This window comes from Spodoptera frugiperda, chromosome 30 (genome assembly GCF_023101765.2).
Source record: "Spodoptera frugiperda isolate SF20-4 chromosome 30, AGI-APGP_CSIRO_Sfru_2.0, whole genome shotgun sequence".
Lineage (NCBI taxonomy): Eukaryota > Metazoa > Arthropoda > Insecta > Lepidoptera > Noctuidae > Spodoptera > Spodoptera frugiperda.
This window is the reverse complement of record NC_064241.1, coordinates 11702474-11724049: the sequence shown is the minus strand read 5'-3', so window position 1 is coordinate 11724049 and position 21576 is coordinate 11702474. Positions and strand designations below refer to the sequence as shown.

Below are 21576 nucleotides of genomic sequence, written 5' to 3'. Positions count from 1 at the left end.
AGTTTTTAGTAATACAGATATAAAGAAGCATTGGGGGAAATTTTAAAGAAAGAGACCACGCTAGAGAGAAAGAAAGAGATGAACTAACTGAGCAGTGTCTAAGCATGAATCCAATAGGGAAAATATTTTTTACATTCTTATTAACTAATAAGATAATTACATATTGGAAATAAAACAAACATTTATTCAAATCACTTAATTTTCCCTCTCGAAAAGTCTATAAAATTACATCATAACTTCATCAAACATTATTGGTTGGTCGCCAAATGCCAATGACGAACATTGATCGCAAAATTTGTGGAACGAGGCCAGCACACGTGTAATCATACACAAACATTGGACGAGGAACGTATTCTGATTGGCTGTCAGACAAGCGGTCTCAGTGTTTTTTGTTTTGAAGAATAATAATTAGAACATTTTTCATTAAAATTGAAAAATGTCGTGGAATAGCGATACTGTTTTAGAATTCTTAGAACTGTACAGAAGAGAGCAACATTTGTGGGATCCAAAACATCCGCTGCACAGAAATAGAAGTGAAGTTTCCGAGTCCTGGCTTAGGATACAGGCATCTTTAAGCATACATTGTTCTATTACTGATCTAAAGAAGAAAAAGGAATCATTAATGACGTCCTTCAGAATGCATCTCAGCAAAAAGAAAGTTCAACCGGGATATCGCACGACTTGGTTCGCCTATTCACTAATGGAGAGTTTTCTTGGCGGCAAATACGAATGTGATAGCACAAATCAATTGGAAAATGAGGTAAATATTAATAGCTTCTATGTTATTTATTTATTTTAATACTTGTACCGGTATTTGAATAATAATATTTGTTCATCTTTAACGACAAGTTTCGTGTCTTTGGTAAAGTATTGGACCAAATTGGAACCAATTGCGTAATGCCTATAACCATTTAGTTTGTATATTTGGCAGCCAAACTTTGGTACGACACATATGCCAATTCGATATTGGATTGGTTTTTACAAATTAGTTTTGCTTTTAAATTATGGTTATCTCAGATGTGTCTAGGCACTTTGTTGTTTGATATTTCAAACGTTTACTTTGTACGCTAAATAAATTAAAGTAGGTACATTATTTCATAGTTAATCATACTATTTTATTTCAAACTTCTGGTACTGATAGCCTCGTTTGTTGAATGGTTAAAAGCGCGACTGCTGAACGTGAAGTTTAGGGTTTGATTAAATTCATGTTTTGAATTAAACCTGGTGTTTAGTTATATTAATTCTCTTTATCCTTAAAGTGAAAAATTGTACTTACGTAATAGTATTTTGTAATCTGGATTCAATTCGCATACTTTATAAATAAGTGCATTACAGGGTAGGTAGAGTACTCTAACACACTTCTATCCAATATTTACAGGTTTTTTTATTTGTTTCAGTATTATACAAATACAGGAAACTACTCAACACAACCAGGGATTCCAGACCATACGAACAACATCAATAGAAATATCAGTATAGCTGATAAACACACAGCTATGGTTCGACAAAATAAACCAGTTTCTCCGAAAACACCAACCAACAAAAATAGTTCAGAATTAAATTATGCAAAGAAACGAATGGATGAAGCTGTAACGTATTTGAAGAATGCATCATCAGGTGGCGTGAAGCATGAAATGGACGAATATGAGTTATACGGTCAGCTATTGGCGAAGAAACTGAGAAAATTAGACGAACACCAACGTGATTTAGCGATGCATGAAATCGACAATGTCATGTTTCGCGCAAAAATGCAGAGTACTACGTCACAGCAAAGGAGTTATTCAACGTCACCGTCGCCTGTTCCTCGGAAGCTGAAATCTCCTATATTTATAGTGACGCAACAGAATCCCACTAACATACAGTACGAAGACGAAAATATTACGTATCAAGAGCAGCCGCCATCTTAGAGGCAGCTCAATGTTTGTTGAGGATATTTGATTGTAGCTGGTTGCAGCTGAACCACACGGTTCGCAGTGCTCTGGAGTATACGGCACGTGGGTCGAGGAAGATGCAATACTAGACAGAGATTGATTATTATTAGTTATACAATTGGTTAATAACTTGCTTTATTTATTTATTCACTAAACTTTAGAAGCAATACACCAAGTGTGAAATGTATATACATAGTTTGTATAGCTGCTAGAAAGTTAAACTTACGATATTTAACATAGTTAAATACTCACATTGCAATATATTTTGTTTTCGTTAATATTATTTATGTGATATTATCTTTATAGTGCACAACTATTAGCTATATTTTATTTAAAAAGAAGTTTTGTTTGTAATAAATTTTGAAATTAAACTGAGAGTAATGCAGGATTATTTTTTAATTACCTAACTACTAATTTTAATTTTTAAATATAAGTTTAATAGTAATTGCGGTTATTTTTTGATCTAAAGAAATAGTCATAAACCAGCTAAATGGTTAAATATCTATTTAGTGGTAGAACCTAGATAATTTATGAGGACCGCAAATGCCTACCTACAATAATTATATTATGGTGGATACGTGTTAAAATCCAGTTACTATCAGAATACATTCAAAATGTCTAATAATATTAGAAGCTACACATACCGATAACACAAACACCTTTCAAATTACCGAGTTTGATAAAAAGGATTAATTACTAAACAGACTACCAAAATATCGTCATTACTTTGTAACTAAATAGACACGTTTTATAAACAAATATGACGAATAGTAACTGTGAATGACCGTGATAAATGATGTCACAATTTAGTTTTGTGTGTATAGGGTCTAAGTCCAGATCCTCCGCCTTGAACTGTTTCCTCAACAAGTATACCGTACTTTGGACGCGACTAAAGATTACGTACGGTACGTGGACATTGAAGATAGGCTTACCTAGCGGTCAGTAGTACAATTCCAAGAATAGGTACACTGACTTATACAGCACCATATACAATTACGATTTTATTCATACGACTATTTAGGTATTCCTAATACTGACGTGGTCTTGGTAAATAATTTAATATTGTGAAATCAATGACAAAATATTACTTGAACACTTTTATCAATACCCATGGCCCTATTTCATGCATGTAACACGTAAATGGGTCATAGTTTAGGAGATACTTAATCATGAGTAGTCCAGGGCTGTTTCTAATAGATTTGTTTATTTTATGATGTATTAATGTAGGTACGTAAGGAAGATGTTGATAAACTAGTATATGAGATAAGTTTGAGTATCAGCGTGATCCAAAGCATGATGCACTGGGTAACGTGTTAGGGTCAAAGAGCGCAAATGTTACATAAATAATAATATTTATCGTAAAAGTTAGAAAATTCCATCATGCGTTTGTCAGCTGTTTAGAGCAGTGACGGTGTAAATCAACTTTGTAAAGTGAGTTCAAATGAAAAAAACTATTTGGGATCGAAGTTCTTACCTACCACGTTTACGTTTTAAAATTAATGGTGTATAACTAGTAGGTAATAATTTCCGGAAGGAAATGTTGGGTCGAGGAAGAAAAATAGTAGGATGAGGACAGCAATTGTTTTTACATTATTTGATTTTGGCAAATTTTTAATTATTGCGTGGTATCAGCCGAGTAGATACCTATATTTGTCATCATCTACTCTTCGACGGCCGCGGATGTTGAACCGGCTAGGGACTAGGAACTACACATTTAACAGAATTGACCAGCAGTGCTCTGATGATAAGGATTGAATCTACTAAACTGAGATCTCCTATCTCAAATTCACGTGCTATTAGCTATGTAGACTTGGCAAATACACGTTTCATGGCAAAGGCTCATGATGAAACTACAAAGTTTGATATACGTATCAAATCATTTCGGTGCTCTTAACATATAAACTAGTTTGACTATATGCCCGGTTTACATTATTCCAGTCCAGCGATCCAGTCCAGTACTGGATTGCTTACTGGAAAAAGTAAACCGGCACTGGAATGAACTGAATCCAGTAAGCATTCCAGTCCAGTAACTGGATTCGCGGTCTACTTTTCGGTCCAGTGCGATCAATCCAGTGCAACTGGAATAATGTACACGGCCTTATACAGTCCATTCCAGTGCTGACGAAGTACACACGTGATTGGTTATTTTTGCGGACTTTTAGGTATTCCTAATACTGACGTGGTCTTGGTAGAAACTTAATTTAATATTGTGAAATCAATGACAAAATATTACATGAACGCTTTTATCAATACCCATGGCCCTATTTCATGCATGTAACACGTAAATGGGTCATAGTTTAGGAGATACTTAATCATGAGTAGTCCAGGGCTGTTTCTAATAGATTTGTTTACTTTCCGATGTGTTAATGTAGGTACGTAAGGAAGATGTTGATAAACGAGTATATGAGATAAGTTTGAGTATCGGCGTGATCCAAAGCATGATGCACTGGTAACGTGTTAGGGTCAAAGAGCGCAAATGTTACATAAATAATAATATTTATCGTAAAAGTTAGAAAATTCCATCATGCGTTTGTCAGCTGTTTAGAGCAGTGACGGTGTAAATCAACTTTGTAAAGTGAGTTCAAATGAAAAAATAATTTGGGATCAAAGTTCTTACGTTTTAAAATTACAGAGTACCTACGTACCCACATAATTTTATAAAAAAAACTAGTAAGTAATAATATTTTCACATTTTCGGAAGGCAAAGTTGGGTCAAGGGAAAAATAGTAAAGGATGAGCTGCAATTGTTTTTACATTATTTGATAATAGCAAATTTTAAATTTTTGCGTGGTGTCGGCCGAGTAGAATAATATAAAAGACCTATATTTAGCATCACCTCTACTCTTCGACGGCCGCGGGTGTTGAACTAGCTGGCTAGGGACTAGGGACTACACATTTGACAGAACTAGGCAGCAGTGCTCTCTGATCAATCTGAATCTGTTAAACTGAGATCACACATGCTAAGTATGGCAAATCCTTTTCATGGCAAAGGCTCATGATGAAACTACAAAGTTTGATATACGTATCAAATCATTTCGGTGCTCTTAACATATAAACTAGTTTGACTATACCGCAAAACAACTTATAGTCATCTAGAATACCATAACTACAATTTTCAAAGTCCTTAGTAGGAAGTATTAGCTTCAACTCATTATAATATGACCCAAAAGATAAATGACAGCGTAAAAATGTATAGTGCACCTACAAACCAACAATACATATTATACTTAATATGGTTTACGTGGAAAAGAGATTTTCTAAACGAATTGACCAAGTATGAAATTCTATTAAGGTTTCTATTTTCTGCAATTTGATATAAAAAAGATTTTCTTTTTATTTATTTTCAAGGAGAACTATTGCAAAAAGTACATAATACTGGCATAATAAAATGATGTTATCTCAAAATCTCAAGTTTTCTAGTGGCTAGGATTTTTTTTTCTAGTAGTGATTGACTTCAAAAATCGACTAACAACGACAAGATTTACATACTTCAACTACTATTTGGCATATTCACAGCTGATTGTTGCGTTTCAGTGCTAAATTTCATACAACATTGAACATCTAATTACCTTTATCTTTTTCTAACATTATTGATATACAATACTCTATCCTGCTGTCAGTCAACATATGATTTTTCAACACTTTGTTTTGATTTTGGGGAATAACACGAATGTACATAAATAAAATCGTTTCATAAAAGGTTTAACTATTGTTGTTTGATTTTAAAATACTCATTTGGATAGTAATCGATCATCATGGCTACAATGGTGAAGGAGAAACGCAAAGATGTAAGTGCTAAATAAGTTAAAATGTAATCCTTTGTTTTAGTTTTTGCGCAGCTATATAAACATGTTGTTTACTAAGCATGCATGTTGCATTTAAAACATGCAATTCGCATGGCCTTACTCCTATAGTCAATTCCATTCTTTTATAAATAAATTCCATTCTTGTAAATATATTTTAAATAGAGCAATATGTATGGAAAGTCGTCTAATACAAACGTTCTGTCCTTGATGTATTTAACTGAATATTTTGGCTCATTCCTTTCATATTTTCATATTTTCATTTATTACGAAGTCACAATGAATGAATTAAAATATTTTAATAATATCTTAGGGATATTTACATGCTCTTATTAGTATAAACTTGTTAAACATTATTAATAATTGCTTTATTGAAAATTAAAAGTCACTTATCACTTATTTCTCTTTCTAAATATAAAATTAATTATCTATCATAGTACCATTATAAAAACAAACAATTATTTTCAGAAAAAGAAATCAAAAGAAAGAGCTAGCACCACAAGAGAACTATCACCAGTTAACATAGCTCCTCCAACATTTGAGGAGTTGGTCTACACTACTGAAAGTTCCTGTGAAGCCGAGTCATCGCAAAATGTTACCATTGAATCTTTCACCGAAGTTTCATACACAGAACAAACTGAAACCAATAATATAAGTATAGAAGTAATAGAAGAGAATAGAGAAAATACAGAAGAAGTTTATAGTGAACAAATTAATGTAGAAAGTAATTTAAATCAAGAATGTTTAGTACAATCTCAGAATATAGAAACTGTTAAAGTTGCAGAACCAAGTCTATTTACCAAAGAGTCTACAGTAGAAGGTGCTTACAAAGAGTTGCAAAGGAAACTAGAACGCATGGCTATACCGACTGAAGTTACCGAAGCAATAAGTCCAGAAAGACAGTTCGAACTTATTCATCCTGATGCTTATTTAAGTACCGAGCAACAGTTACCGGAATCTTCTTCAGAAGTGTTAGAAGATGTAATGCCATCAGCTCCCTGCTTCGAAGAAGTACCGAAAATGGTGCAACGAGAAGAAGTGTTTATAGAAACTAAGCCTAAAGTGAAATGTATGTCTCTTGAAGATGCTATAAAGCTTTGTGGAGGGAAGGAGATGGAGGAAGTGAGAGCTATGAGCCAAAGAGAAGAGGAGTTAGTGGAAGCGGGACCGATGAGTGGACCGGAACATCCACTTGTTGATCTGTTGTCCACATTCAGGTTTGTTACTGTATATTTAGCTGTGTACTATTCTGGATGTTTAGTTTATTGCAATATAAGCTGTTGGATTGTTACTATGTTTACTAGAAACTACTCTTATTTTATTTACTCATTAACAGACAATTAGTTACTCATTAACAGATTATCAAGGGAAAGTGGCATAGTACCCTGAAACCTATTTTACTGTCTTTTCCGTCGAGTAGTTGCACAACTGACCATGCCACACATGACATCACGGTTTCAATTCCTAGACACGAGATTTCAAAGTTTGCAAACTGGTGATTAGTAATATCAACATTACAACTACTATCTTGTTCTGTTGTTTAGATCATCACTAATAGCAGTGGAGAGAGAACGAGTAAAGCTTGCTGCCGGGTTTGCAGACGAAGAGAAAAGGAGAGCCACACTTTGGAAGATAGAGAAACGATATGTGAATCTATCTGAGAAGTGTCAGTGTGGGCTCAATGTGGACCTGAGAGCTAGCTATGAGTACGCTGAGCTGAACAAGGAGAGGCTGCCTATTGCCAAGATGAGGCTGGAGGGTCTACTGCGAGATGTACAGGATTCTTACTGTCATCACCAGCATGCTGCTCTGTTGGCACATTGTCAGGTACGCTTTTAATAAAATGTTTCTTTTTTATAATGTTTTTGTACTGCTGTTGTTGGTTCACCAGGCTCTTGATATTGATAATGTTTTTGTACTGCCTTCGTTGGTTGGCTCCCACCAGGCTCTTGGCCATTGCATCAACCATGTAGTCAAAGTGCATTTCATTGCAGATTCAATATACTAATTATAATGTTACAGTTGCATTGCAGAAGTGCTCACATAGTACATATGCATATTAGGTACAAAAGTTATACAATTATCAGCCTAGGTACCAACTGTTATCTGTTAATTGTCCTGTTTTTGTAGTGTTATAAAACATTGCATTTAAGTTTAGCATCGTGATGACTAATAACATCACAACACGCCCACACTCTTTATACCTAAAGGATAGACAGTGGTAGATTGTACAGTGTTCACTACTACATTAGTGTATCCAGGGGCCTTAGTCTGCTATTACAATTATGTCAGAATGGTCGATCATTAAGCTATACAACCTACATAGCTCCATCCCTCTCGCATTGCTCAATGATCGACCATTCTGACACAATTGTAATAGCAGACTAAGGCCCCAATTGTTTAATACTAATTTAATATTAGTCCCATTATCCATTTACATACCTTTGAACTGAGACAATAATTCTTAACTAAGATTGATCTATTTTATTACTTATTACTGAAAATTAAGGTACATAATTGAATAAGCTTAAATAAATTCCCACTTTCCTAGATCGAGGAGTTAATCTCAGAGACTATACAGAGCAACAAGCTGGTGATACGTGAAGCTCTCTCTCTAGTGCTGCAAGCGCTGCGTCTCAGCGACAACGCGCCTGAAGCGCTCGCCAGCGCTTTACAGCGGTGGGCCGTAGCGCTTTCCGCTGCCTTGGTCGACAACCGAGATCTGAGACAACTGCTGTTCCTTATACATCATTTGTTTAAGTGAGTATCCCCCGAATACTGATATGCTACTTAATATTAAGTTGTACTTAAATATCGTGCTATCTCTGTCATTTTACAAAGAATTTTTAGAGACACTAGCTACTTCCACGCGGTTTCACCCGCTCTGCTTGGCTCCTATTGGTCATAGCGTGATGTTTTTTAGCCTATAGCCTTCCTTGATAAATGCACTATTCAGCACAAAAATAATTATTCAAATCGGATCAGCAGTTTCTGAGATTAGCGCGTTCAAACAAACAAACAATCAAACAAACTCTTCAGCTTTATAATATTAGTATAGATTAGTATAGATAAGACACAGAACTATTTTTGGGAGCGAATTAAAATTGAGTGGCGTTTGAGTATTTGAATATATGACCTACTGCCAATCAGTAGTCGATTTTATTTGTATGAGTCATTAGTTGTTTTTTCAGTGAATATTTATCTTTTTATTATAATTTCCAGACAGTCTCGATCCGTACAGTGGGCGTCACAAGTGATAAACGTGCACGTGGACAGTGCCTCCCCCTGGCGGATACTTGCGATACTAGAGTTGTTACTCGTCCGCTCCCGGACTGAATCTGCGCTTGAGTGCATTGAGGGTGAGAATATTGAGTTCCTAGTACAATATTGTGTTTATTTTATGCGAGAGTTTCCGTGTTTTGTTGTGAAATCGAGTTAGAAATGAGGAAATATGCAGATCCGTTGCCAATATAGTCTAGTTGAAATAAATATATATAAAATAAAATAACTACGGCCAATGGGGCAGAAATGGTCTGAATTGGAAGCCGCATAAGGACAAGCTCAACGCACTACGTATGTACGCAATTATTTCACGATTAGCTTAACCGATATTGATGCAATTTTTAGAAAAAAAAAATACAGGTTTTATATATTAATCTATTTCAGAAAAGGAAATTGAAGTTGGTTTTTTTAGTATATTTTTAAGTAGTATTTAGTTAGTACTTTTAGAGTATATTTTCTTATAAATATTTATAATAATGCATAATGATAATGTTCCTCAGAGTGCGAGGATGCGTGGGAGGAGGTGGACGAGCACGGCGGCGGGGGCGCCGTGAGTGAGGGCTCGCTGCGGGAGCGGGACCTGCTCGCGCTGCTGCGGACCTTCGCGCTCCGGGACCTCGTCGCCAGGCTCGTGCTGTTCACGCATACTGTGAGTTACTCCATACGGATGCAAAGAGTCCAAGTGTCTAATAAATCCGGAGCTGCGGACTACCTAGCGGGTTTACCGGGGCTCCGGCTCGAAAAGCAGGAGAAAGAACGGGGTGGTTTTTAGTCAGTAAGAGTCTGACACTCCCTTTCGCTTCGCTCAAGGCGGGAGAAGTCATTGGATGATTTTCCCCCCTTAAAAAAAAGTGTCTAATAAATATCTTCTTTTAAATGTCTTGTATATTTATCACCACTAAGCAAGACAGTCACCAAAAGTACCACTTTCTAAATATAAGAAAATGTGCCAGGATATCCGCCAAGCGCGTCCCCAAGAATGGGGAGACAGTACCGGCGGGCGCGGCGTGGTGCGCGCGTGTGGCGGCGTGCGCGTGTGGCTGCACGTGCTGCGCCGCGCCGCACGCGCACACGCGAAGTACGCGCGGCTACTGGAACATCTGCGGCACCTCGCTGCACGCACGCTGCACGCGTTGGCCTGCCTGCACCTTACTTCTAGGTACGTTCAAAAAATAAAAGATCAATCAATGAAATAGATTGATTTTATCTTTATATATATAATTCTTCTGTAAGTGTGTATGTCACTGAACTTCTCTTAAACGACTGAACCGATTTCGATGAAATTTTTTGTGTGTCTTCAAGGGGATCTGAGAATGGTTTAGATTCACAATTTTGTCCGCTGGACAATGTTTTTTTAATTAATTTTTAATTTATTAGAAGTTGTTGATTTTGGAATGTTTTACATCGGATCCGACGGACGGCGCTACCATCGCAGTGTCAAATATTAATGACGTTAGATATTGTCATAACATTTGAATAATAATTTTCACCAAAAAGGTCCAGAATGTTTTAGCTTATTAAAAAAAAGATTAAAATTTTCAAATTAAAGACGTGTAGACAGGACAACGTCTGTCGGGTCCGCTAGTTATTATGTATCTCCTTTTCCATGCACGGGACCACAGGGTCCCGGACCTTTGGAAGGCATACGAGGAGCCCAAACCAACGTTGCTATGTTTGACTTGGAACTGATAATAACTTTTTTACATTTTCTCTTACCTAATAAACTCTTTCTCCTACTCCTACAGAGCATTCTACACCCCCGACATAGAGGAGAAGATATCAGCGGAGTTGGAAGCAGCATTCTGCGCCGGGTTCCACCTGTATGATGGACAGGACCTGCATCACCTACCCGCCACATTGCTATCTGATGATGCCGCCAAGGAGTACTGTATATCTCTCATTGTGGGGTTGCATGGTAAGTGATTTTATGGGATAAGGGGGAAGGGGGAACGGTTTACCTGATGGTAAGCAATCAGCGCGCCCATGGACACCTGCAACGCTAAAAGAGTTACACATGTGTTGTTAGCCTTTTGGTAATTTGAAGATTAGGATTGGGCGAGGAAAGGGAGAGAGAGAGAGAGAGAGGAGGAGGAGGATAGGAGATGAGATGAAGGGATTAAGCTTCTGATAATCTCACGTAATGACAAAATATAACATATTTGGTTATTTCGCTCCAGTTTCCAATGAGGCGTTAAAATAAAAGTTTATTTATCCAACAGATACAACTCCGAAACAACTGGATCAGCTTGCAATAGAGTTGCCAGTGTTACCGTGCGACGTGCGCGTGCGCATCATATCGCAGGCCGCCATCGATCGCGCGCAGGACCACGAGCTCGCCAGGCTGCTGTTAGAATTCTTATTACAGGTAATAAAAAGTGTTAATTTGATAATTTATAATTATTTTTAATATTTAATTGTATTGAAAAGTCGAAATATTTTATTTTTAACTGAGTTATAATACTCAATTGTTTCGGTAAATACACCTACTACTCAAAAGAGAACATAACATGATATTATGTATTTTTATACATTATATAATTACGTTTCCAGACCGGATTGAAGCGTAAATCAATGTCGTGTAAGATGCAGTGCGACGCGGCTGCGCGGGAGTGCGTGGGCACGTTACTGGCCACGCACGTGTATCTACACACCATGGCTCTGCATATACTGGCCGATCTTAGTGTGGGTGAGTACTATATGTATATGATACGGGGGATTTACCCAAACTTAAAATGCCGGATTGGGGATTTAGTTCAGTTAGAGGACGTTGCTGTCTGTCTCTCAATGGCCAGTCAAACTAGCAATCCCCCCTCCACTCCCTCCCCCTTCTTCCTTACACAAAATGTTATATTTATAATATTAGTAGGAAGTAGAGTAGAATAGGAAAGTAGATCATCAACACCCTGTGAGAGTCCATTGCTGGACTATGATGGCTGTCAGCTACAAAAGAGGAGTTTGCCATAATCACCACGCTTGATCAGCAGGGTAAAGAAGATCACAGTTTACTTTAGAAGTTTAAGTTTATTCGAGAGTGCCGCTGTCTGTCCCTTATTCTACTCGTAAGACACCCGCGAGGAGACTAAGCTCGCAAATATATTTCTCTCTATAGAATAGATAATGTGTAAACTAACTATTCTACTAATCATACTTATATATGCGAAAGTTTGTGAGTATGCATGATTGTTTACTTTTAACGCAAAAACTAGTGTAGGGATTGGGATGAAATTTGGAATAGGGATAGATTATGGTCTGGAATAACACATAGGCTACTTTTTATCCCACGAGAACGCGGGCAAAGCCGCTGACAAAAGTCTAAAGCTAGTCACATATCGACGGTTGAAAGCCTAATTGAGCTAAACGAAGCATTTTTTTGTGATATTGAATTAAATATATATTCGGAATCAGTGATTTTTCTCCAGCGAATGATATATATTAACTCAATATCGCAAAAACTGTCGCTTGGATCAATTAGCCATTCAACCGTCGATATAATTTGTGTTTACAGTGGAGTCCCTAGACCCGTCGTGCGTGAAGACGTTAAAGGTGAACAAATGGCGGCCCAGTACCGGGGAGGCGCGGGCGCTGCTGGACGACTGGTCCCGGCGCTGCCAGGCCTTGCTGCAGCATCTGTTGCTCGAGATGGATTATACACCTTATGTGTAAGTGCGCAATGTTTATTTTGCTTTGACTTGTAGGTTATGGTGCTTAGATTTTTTGTGATTTTTGCTTTAGTAAGTCGTAATTAATAGGTTAATTAAATGTTTATGAAATTTATTGAAAAATATGACTTACTCCCTTGAAATAAAAGTCCTATTAGTTTACCCCTTCAACCCTTCTTACACTTGAGATTCACCCCTTCAAAGAAAATAGAACAACAAAATTGTGTATAAAATTACGAACATTTGTTAACATTACCTAATCCTTTACAGCGGAGTCTCTTTAGACGTGCAGCTGAGCATAGGTGCCTGGTTGTGTGAGTGGGTGCGGGTTCGGTCCCCCGGCAGCAGTGGGGGCGCGCCCCCCGAGTGGTGCTGGAGCGTGCTGCGGCGCCTGCGCCCCCACCGCACGACGTGGCGCCTCGCCCCCGACGCGCCCCCGCCCGACCCTGAACCGACAGACTTGTTCTCCACTGCTTATGCCCTCATGTCTTCGTCTTGGGGACATTGTATACCTGTCGTATGTATATTGTGTATCTAATTGTGATATTTATGTTTTGTTGAGGATTTTAATTTATTTACTAAATAATAGAAAACCAATATCACAAAGTATGACATTTAATTGGTGGTTTTGTGGAGGGGGGGGTGACCGAATGACTCCTCCCACCCTGAGGGAGACGTACGAGAGTGTTAGACTATAAAACACTTTGTTCCTATTCTGGCTTCGTGCCCGAGATACGATACGAGGCCAGAGATGCGATCGTCGACGCCCGAACCACACCGTTAATATCATTTATATTTGTAACACATAGACATTTTCAGCATCTGTTGTATGAGAGGCCTTTATTGATAAATATAAGTATTATTCCTACAGATATGTTCGGAGGGAGTGTCGGGGCTGTGTAGACTGGCGGGCAGCCGTCCCCGCGACGCGGTGCAGTGCCTGGCCGGGGCCATGCTCGTCATGGCGCAGTCGCCCGAGTCGCTCGCATACACGCCCAAGTCAGTAACGTACATTATAATAATAATAATACCATGTTTATCGCTAGGCAAACTAACGACCAATCCAGTACGCTAAGAAACTGAATATAACTTGCATAAATTGGCAAATGAGCAGACGGATCACCTGAGGGTAAGCAAAAAAACAATCGTCGCAGACTCATGAAACTACAGAAATTACAATTGTGCTGCCGACCTTTTAAGGGTTTGGGGGTTGGGATTGAGGGATGGGGGATAGAAGAGGGGGTCAGTTTGGGATGTTGGATGGAAGAGGGGAGGGCCTTCACTGGAACCGGTTCATTTGCAACCGGCTTGATCACGTTACTGTTTGATAATGTAACTCGATTAATTTCGAGTCACGTTAAAAGTTCATACATAACGAATTATAAAGCATAATTTAAGTTGTTTAATGAGAGTTATATTATGTGGTTTGTTTTTCACTAGGTTTGCAGAAGTAATATCCCTCCTCCTGAACTCCGGCCCGACCCTGGTGCAGCGTGCACTGGGCCGCGGCGGAGTCACCGGGGCTGATCTACTACTGCGGCTCATACTGGCACAGCTTGAGGATAGGTTAGTCTAGCAATACCTATGGTGTTTTCAAGTTTGTATCTACTGTAGATCCTGGCCTACAGGAGTTACAGCGGTAAAGGAGATAGTGGCGGGCTTGTCCCATTAAAAAAAGCATTACCTATTGTTAGTCCTTATATATTATGTACACTAACAAAAGCTCTTCACAGTCTATTGCTGGACTACGGGTCTCCTCTACATGAAAGGTGAGATAATGGTATATCTGCCATTATCTCGACAATCGGCAAGCGGGTTAGACAACGCAGTTTAAATTACAACTAAGTGGAGGTTACGTGTACTTCTACATACGCATTCCGTCAGCTTTAATCTTAAGGGCTTTATCATACTAGTGGTTTGGGAATGGTTATGCGATGACGTTGCAGATGCGCAATAATATTGGCCATTCGTAATAGCACGTATTTTCCATGTGTTCACAACCTTCTCACTGTGTTACCAAGGTGAGTTTGCGATGCATTCACTGCGCATCCACGGTGCATCTGCAGCGTGTGTCTTGATGGGCACTCGTAACATATTCGTTGCAACCCGGTTCCATTTTGAGGATGTTCGCAATCCGCTAATATCATAAGACCCTGCCTGTTTCACTACCTTCTTTTAAATTCATCACTTATATGCTAGATAGGTCATTCAAATCAGAGAGCCTACTCTAATTCAATGAAAAACAAAGTTTCGTCCGAAACTTAGCAAAGTTTCAACTATGAGATTTCATACTACAAACCCGTTTATTGCGAACATTTGTGAACAAAAATTAACCAATGAAATGAAGATAAATAAATAGGTTTAGATTTGAAATTAAAAATAAAACGTTATTTTATTAATAAGTTAATAAAACCTACGGCCGAAGATTAAACGAAACTTCGCATTCGAGTACCTCGAAACTTCCCATTCGCCGAAGCGAGTGGACCTACAGTTCTTTATTTGAAATTATTATAGCGGGAGCGGTTATCTAGACATCGTAAAACAGGGCCTTACATTTATATATTGTTCCCCCGTACAGCGGCGAGTCCCGCGCGAGTGTACTGAGTGCGTGGCTGCACGTACTGTGGGGGCGGGGCCCGGCCGGCGCATGCGCACTGGCCGACGCGGCCGCCGCCGCCACTAGGGACTGGCCCGTACTCGACGCGTATGCTGCTGGATTGTTGCAGGTAATCCTAGTATTTAGTTTTGATTATAAAGTTAAGATAATTAGATCTTTTTTTATGGAATTATAATAATTACATTAGCTATTTGAGTGTAGTTGTCTAAGTTCCTATTGTTTGCTTTTGGATTTAACAGTTACAGATAGAATAGACTCTTTATTTAGAATCGTGTCCAGATTTTTAAAGATTTTTCTCTAAAAAATATACTCATAGGTATAAAATCAGACAACAAACAAGCTCAATTGAATAAGATCTAAGTCTAACCTGTACACTATCAGTACACATTACATTTTTTTATACCAATTTGTACACTTTTAGGAGGAAAACGCGAAAGAACACATAAACCAAGCAGTTCGCAACGCTGGTACAGCGCCGTTACTGTGCGAGTGTATACTGCGGGCCTACCACGCGCAGTACGCGCGCGTACACGGTGCACTGTGCACCCAGCTACACCTGCAGCGTACTGCCAACGCCAGGATACACGTCGATAATGCTCTGCAGGTAGGTAGAACAAGAAATATCAAATTAATTGAATTACAAATTTGTCCTGAGGTATAAGGTTAAATATATGAATTGTAGTTAAACAACTCTATTAGTTTCAGTCACATTGGAGCTCATATATATGAGTAACCAACCAATGTTTTTGTTTACTATATTAAAAAAGTAGTTGATTACCACACTTGGATTTTCTCCTGTGTCGTGGGTGCATTTACAAACATACAAGTTTACATACATGTGACACCCAGACCCGAAACAACAATTTATGGACCACACAAAGAGTTGCTCCGTGCGGGAATTAAACCTGCTACGTGATGCGTGGCAGCCGGTTGTCCAGCCACCGGGCCAAACGTGCAGTCAAATTGAATCTATATAATCTAATATCTAATAATTTAAAGCGGAAGAGTTTGTTTGTTTGTTTGAACGCGCTAATCTCCAGAACTACTGGTCCGATTTGAATAATTATTTTAACGACAAGTACCAATGTGACTTTTTCCGAAATTGTAACATGAGACACATAATATATTATTATATCTGAGTACACTACACAATAGCACTATCGAAACTGTTTTCAATAAATTAGTCAATAAGCAATAATGTTCCAGAAACTAGGCACGAAGCTAACATCAGACGAGCTGGCGATGTACCGCGCGGCGGCGGCAGCGCTGGCGGCGCCGGCCGCGCACCCCGCGCATCTCACGCTGTGGCGCCTGTACATGCATCTCTATCTGCAGGGGCCGCCCGACTACGGGTAGGTACTCTTTATATCACACACTTCTTTGAGGAGGAAAATCTTAAATTATCTGTAGTGACACATGACAAGTGACGTAGTACGAGTTTGCTTGTATTTAACGACATCGAAACGAGAGTGCGTTCGGCGCTCTGATTAGTTGGTTCACTGGAACTGGTCGTTTCGTTTTCTTTCAACGTAAAGCAAACTCGTACTAAGGTTACGTTTTACATGTCGATAATGAGAGCGCGTTCGGCGTTTAATTGGTTGGTTTACTAGAGCCGGCCGTTCTCGTTTAATTTTTTTCTTTCAATGTAAAGCGAATTCGTACTAAGGGTACAGAATTCGCACATAGACAATCGACGAGCAAATCAACGGATGACGTCATAAATCCTATATCGCACATATGAAGTTAAAATGCGAATAAACTTGGATAGAAAATCCCAACGAACAACAGTTGGACATAAAGCCTGCCAGGGATGATCACCTCGCCTGGTCGGAGGATCCTCGTTTTCCGATCATGTCAATGTCACCAGTGCAAGAAACAGAGAATAAAGTTACCTAAGATATCGTCATCCGTTGATTTATTCGTTGACTGTCTATGCGCGAATTCTATCTGCTGTCGCCATATAAAATGGTTCCTCCCGCTCTAGGTAAAGCGTGAGTGTCAAACTCTTTCTGACTAAACACCATACCTATCCTACTACTACTTCAAACCTGAGCTATATTGCTATCCTTTACAAATAACATTATATTAATATTTTACACAGGTCAGTACCAGCAGTAGGCCCGCTATTCTTCAGCGGTCTAATAAAATCCCGTACACTTGCCCAACTGAAACGAAAACTCCAGGAAACGATCACCTACCACCACAACGAAGGTGAAGCTCTGAAAATCGAGCACAAATCAATCGATACTAGCGACACACAATCGATATCTCGAGCGGAAAAAGCGAGTCCGTCCAAAATGGAAGATGGTCTGTTACCAGCCTTATCGATAGTCGATTTGACGGGAGAATCGAGTGAGTCCAGCGATACTGAGGACGATAGTCGCAGTGAGAAGGAATCGAGTCCGAATAGTGAGGCGGTTGATGCCAAGAGGAATGTTTATAATCTCATTGTTTATCATGCTGGGGCTGAAAAGTAAGTTACCATTTTTCTCGTATCGTCACGCCTTTTATCTCCGAAGGGGTAGGCAGAGATGCACATTACAACACGTAATGCCACTGTACAATGTATACCCACTTTTCACCATTTGTGTTATAAGTCCCATGTAATAGGGGGTTTGTCTATTGTTATACACTGGGTACAATACCAGCGTCCGTGCTACAAATGAGAAATTATTGAAAAAAAAATGCAGTAGTAATCGCACGCAAGGGGTTTTCTCGAAACCCCTAGTGGTCGTACTTGCGACCACTCGACCAACGAGGCAGTCAGTTAACACATAGTAGTACATATTTTGTATAAGTTTATTTCCCAAGTTTATTTTTCTGGTTTGCCCAGCATCTCAAAGGTTATTTATTAGTTTTTGTAATTGCCTTATTATTCTGTGTTTAGGATGTTTAACGAATACCTGTCATGGCTGGAGGAAGGCGACAAAGTCCGTGTGCCGCCACACTACGCCGACCTGGCCAGGTTCATACCGGAACAGGTAAGTCTACCACAATACTGGAATATAAATACAGGTTACGTACTATATATATAGTGTATATCAGTCTAATTATTTAGTATGCAGGTAGGATTACTAGCCAACTAGGGGTCGGTTCATATCTGACGTAAAATACGCCGAGTGTATCATCGATCGCACTAACGTATAATCAGTTGAGTGTGAACGGTCAAGTATTTTTCTATACATTTTGTCAGTTCTGGTGTTATGCAACCGATATTACGCGACGTATCTTCTGTCAGATATGTACCGAGCTTATTGGTTACTGCCTTTGTCTTAAATCAATATTGTTTTTTTATTAACTGCATACTAAATAATTTTATGAGTTACGATGGAGTTTATTGCTCGTTCTTCTCCATAGGAATCTACATTTTAGAACGGCCACCTTCTCTTGATGTTTTTTAATTTCAATCTCTTTTCCAGGCGTTAGAAGCAGCATGGAAGCGTGCAGTGGTCCGTCCAGTACCGTGTATAGAAGTGGACAGCTTCCCCCTCCCCACTGCACCGCCGGCGCAGGACGCCGCCCCTCCACAGACACCCTTCCATGTAGCTGTCGATAATATACTCAGGATTAAAGACCATTCTAGAAGGAGGTACGTCATAGATCATCATGATCATTATCAATCCCCCCTACCCCAGTCCCCATTCTTCAAATCCCAAATCCCCATAATAATTTGACTGTACACACGCCAATTTTTTTTTTAATGAAATACGCCATTAAACCTGCATACTTATCACACCAGAGGCGTTACTAGTGCGTTGCCGGCTTTTTGGGGGTTAGGAATTTAAGGGTTGTTATTCGGGAATCGGGGATTAAGAAGATTGGGGAGGGGGAAATGGACCTCCGATTTTGTGTTCCAAAATAATCGCAATACTTAATATTTCTTTTTCTTCTCCAGAAGGAAGCGATCAGTAATCAAGTCGCCAGTGGAGGACGTGGACTTCAAAGATGCGCGTACGCTGCTATCTCTAGTCGACAAACATTTGAAAGACATCGAGAGACTTGCGCAGTAAGTTATTATTTACCATGTTTATTTCAGTATGCAAGTGTATTACAGACTCTAATGCTTTTGCTATAAATTTCAAAATCGCATAACTCATAATGAGTACAGACACATAAAACTTATATCCAATCTTTTAACACGTTTACCGTTACGTAGGTACCGGCCACTAACGTAGGTTACGTTAGTGGAGGATTTGCTGTCAACAGTTTTCTGATGGCGGTTAAAGGCTTAAATTTCATCAATAGATTTTCCACTTTATTACAAAGGATTAAGGTTTAAAATATAATTTTGATGTTGAATATTACACTTGTCTTTCTTCCGTATGAACCAGGGAGTGGTGTACAGAGGTGGGTCGCGTGTCGTCCCTGGACGGTCGGCTGTGGGAGCTGGTGTCGGCGCTGCGCGTGCGCCGCGCCCTGCCGCCCGTGCGCAAGCAGTGCGCTAACAAGTGCAAGCACATCACTATCTATATACCGGTATGTATCTGTTCATTTTTATCGTCATTTTGTAAAATTAATAAAAAAACTATTGAATTATTCGATGAGAATGGGGATGATAGTTTGACTAGGTTATCGCTAAGACTGGGTAGTGGATCTTTCTCAAAATTGGATATACATAATTTAAGTTGTACTAAAATTATGACTTTTTTGTATTGCAATGTCACGGCTTTTATCCCCGAAAGGGAAGGCAGAGGGTTCACGTTACGGCACGTAATGTCATTATACAATGTACACCCACTTTTCATACAAGTGCCATTTAATAGGGGGTGAGCTTATTGTCATATACTGGGCAAAATTCCAGACACCCGGGATACTACTGAAAAATTTTCGAAAAAGCCCAGCAATACTTTGTTAGACCCGGGTATCGCACCCCCAGTCGCACTTTGCGATCACTAGACCAACGAGGCAGTCTTACTTCTTTTTTGTGTTGACGGAGAAGTGTATATTGGCATTATTAAAGTTGTATCGATATTGGTATAGGAGCAAGAGTGGTGCGTATCAGTGGATGCGGAGCGCGGCGTGCGCGACAACCGCAGCAGCGCGCGCGCAGCACTACGGCGACTCGCGCGGGCACGACCACACGCTGCGCGGACTGCCGCCGCGCTGCATACTATTGCTAGGTAACATGCTTTTTTTATTCGTGACATAAACCGGCAAACAGGCATACATTATATACAATCGACGCCGACCATGGATACACAAAACACCAAAGAAGTTATAAGTGTGTTGCTGGTCTTTTGAGGATAAAAGATTTTTAAAATTGGCTTCCAATAAACTCCTTTCACGCCGATTATATCTGTGAGGCTGTGGTGTCACTCCAGTCCAGTCGGTCCATTCCTATCGAAGCATCTCCCACACTTGATAACAAGATTTCCAAATGTAACCACGTTTCTAACCCCCTTGTCCTCCCTCCAGACGTACCCGCAGTAGTGAGGCGGCGGTGCGTGTAGTGGAGCGTGCGTGGCGCTGCGCGGGCGCACCACACTGCGCCGCATGTACTCCGGCCTCCGCACTACTCCACGCACTCGTCTCACAACTTGCTGAGGTAATTAATATTCGTATTATTTAAATAGTGCATTGGAGTTTAAAAAAATATTTAATTATAATACATATATTAAACAATTAAATCTACAAAGAATCATTATGGACTTAGACTTCTGATAATATAAATTCAGATTTATTCGATACATTGTAAAATAAATAATTAGTTTGTGACTCACACGTTAAAACAGCTGAAGGAATCGGGATAAAATTTGAAACAAGGGTAGATTATAGTCTGGAATAACACATAGGCTACTTTTTCATGGGAATGATTGGCAATGATTGGCATGGGTTTGGCAGAAGCTAGTTATTGACAATGCGGAATGTATTCCAGCGCTGGATATGCCACAACGGGCGTATATGTGCGGAGCTGCTGGGCTCGTGGGGCAAGCGCTCCAGCAGCTCCCTGCAGCAGTCGCTGTGCGGAGCCCTGCTGGCGCCGCGGCAGCTGCCGGCGGAGGCCTGGCCCCTCGTCTACATGCAGCTGCTGGGGACACAGCTGCCTTCGCATACACTGTTCAGTTATTTGTCTAAGGTAAGTAGTTTAGAAGCAGTAACGTGGTGTTTTGGTTGAGATCTTTTAGGGAAAGTTGGAAAATCATTTGCTAACTTATCTTAGAAATACTTTGTCTTTACAGTGATAAACACAATAAATATTTTTTTAACATAACGTAATAATGTAATTTATGTTTAGGTGAGTAATGGTCAAATACTCAAACATCATTCAATTTTAAGACGCGCTC

At 39.4% G+C, this 21576-nt stretch overlaps 2 protein-coding genes across 2 annotated transcripts in view; both read left to right on the top strand.

The window, feature by feature from the left end:
- Positions 1–103: 103 nt before the first annotated feature.
- Positions 104–2319, top strand: LOC118269685 (uncharacterized). Its single transcript, XM_035584934.2, has 2 exons — positions 104–760; positions 1398–2319. The coding sequence occupies exons 1-2, from the start codon at positions 437–439 to the stop codon at positions 1905–1907; spliced, it is 834 nt and encodes a 277-aa protein (XP_035440827.2). The 5' UTR covers positions 104–436; the 3' UTR covers positions 1908–2319.
- Positions 2320–5558: 3239 nt separating this feature from the next.
- The window catches only part of LOC118270074 (uncharacterized), a 25396-nt gene continuing 9378 nt past the window's right edge, over positions 5559–21576 (top strand). Inside the window, exons 1-25 of the mRNA XM_050707126.1 lie at positions 5559–5719; positions 6203–6951; positions 7279–7561; positions 8286–8494; positions 8957–9093; positions 9517–9665; positions 9970–10175; positions 10762–10931; positions 11236–11381; positions 11567–11702; positions 12522–12675; positions 12946–13192; positions 13547–13674; positions 14116–14241; positions 15254–15401; positions 15714–15896; positions 16499–16644; positions 17394–17765; positions 18180–18273; positions 18712–18881; positions 19188–19298; positions 19624–19768; positions 20273–20412; positions 20708–20837; positions 21168–21368. Of these exons, the coding sequence (XP_050563083.1) occupies positions 5687–5719; positions 6203–6951; positions 7279–7561; positions 8286–8494; positions 8957–9093; positions 9517–9665; positions 9970–10175; positions 10762–10931; positions 11236–11381; positions 11567–11702; positions 12522–12675; positions 12946–13192; positions 13547–13674; positions 14116–14241; positions 15254–15401; positions 15714–15896; positions 16499–16644; positions 17394–17765; positions 18180–18273; positions 18712–18881; positions 19188–19298; positions 19624–19768; positions 20273–20412; positions 20708–20837; positions 21168–21368 (4713 nt within the window). The 5' untranslated portion in view covers positions 5559–5686. The remainder of the gene's footprint in view (positions 5720–6202; positions 6952–7278; positions 7562–8285; positions 8495–8956; positions 9094–9516; positions 9666–9969; positions 10176–10761; positions 10932–11235; positions 11382–11566; positions 11703–12521; positions 12676–12945; positions 13193–13546; positions 13675–14115; positions 14242–15253; positions 15402–15713; positions 15897–16498; positions 16645–17393; positions 17766–18179; positions 18274–18711; positions 18882–19187; positions 19299–19623; positions 19769–20272; positions 20413–20707; positions 20838–21167; positions 21369–21576) is intronic.

Coding starts and splice junctions, on each gene's coding strand:
- LOC118269685 (XM_035584934.2), top strand. CDS start 437: ATGTCGTGGAATAGCGATACTGTTTTAGAATTCTTAGAACTGTACAGA. Junction 761..1,397: donor CAAATCAATTGGAAAATGAG/GTAAATATTAAT, acceptor TATTTGTTTCAG/TATTATACAAATACAGGAAA.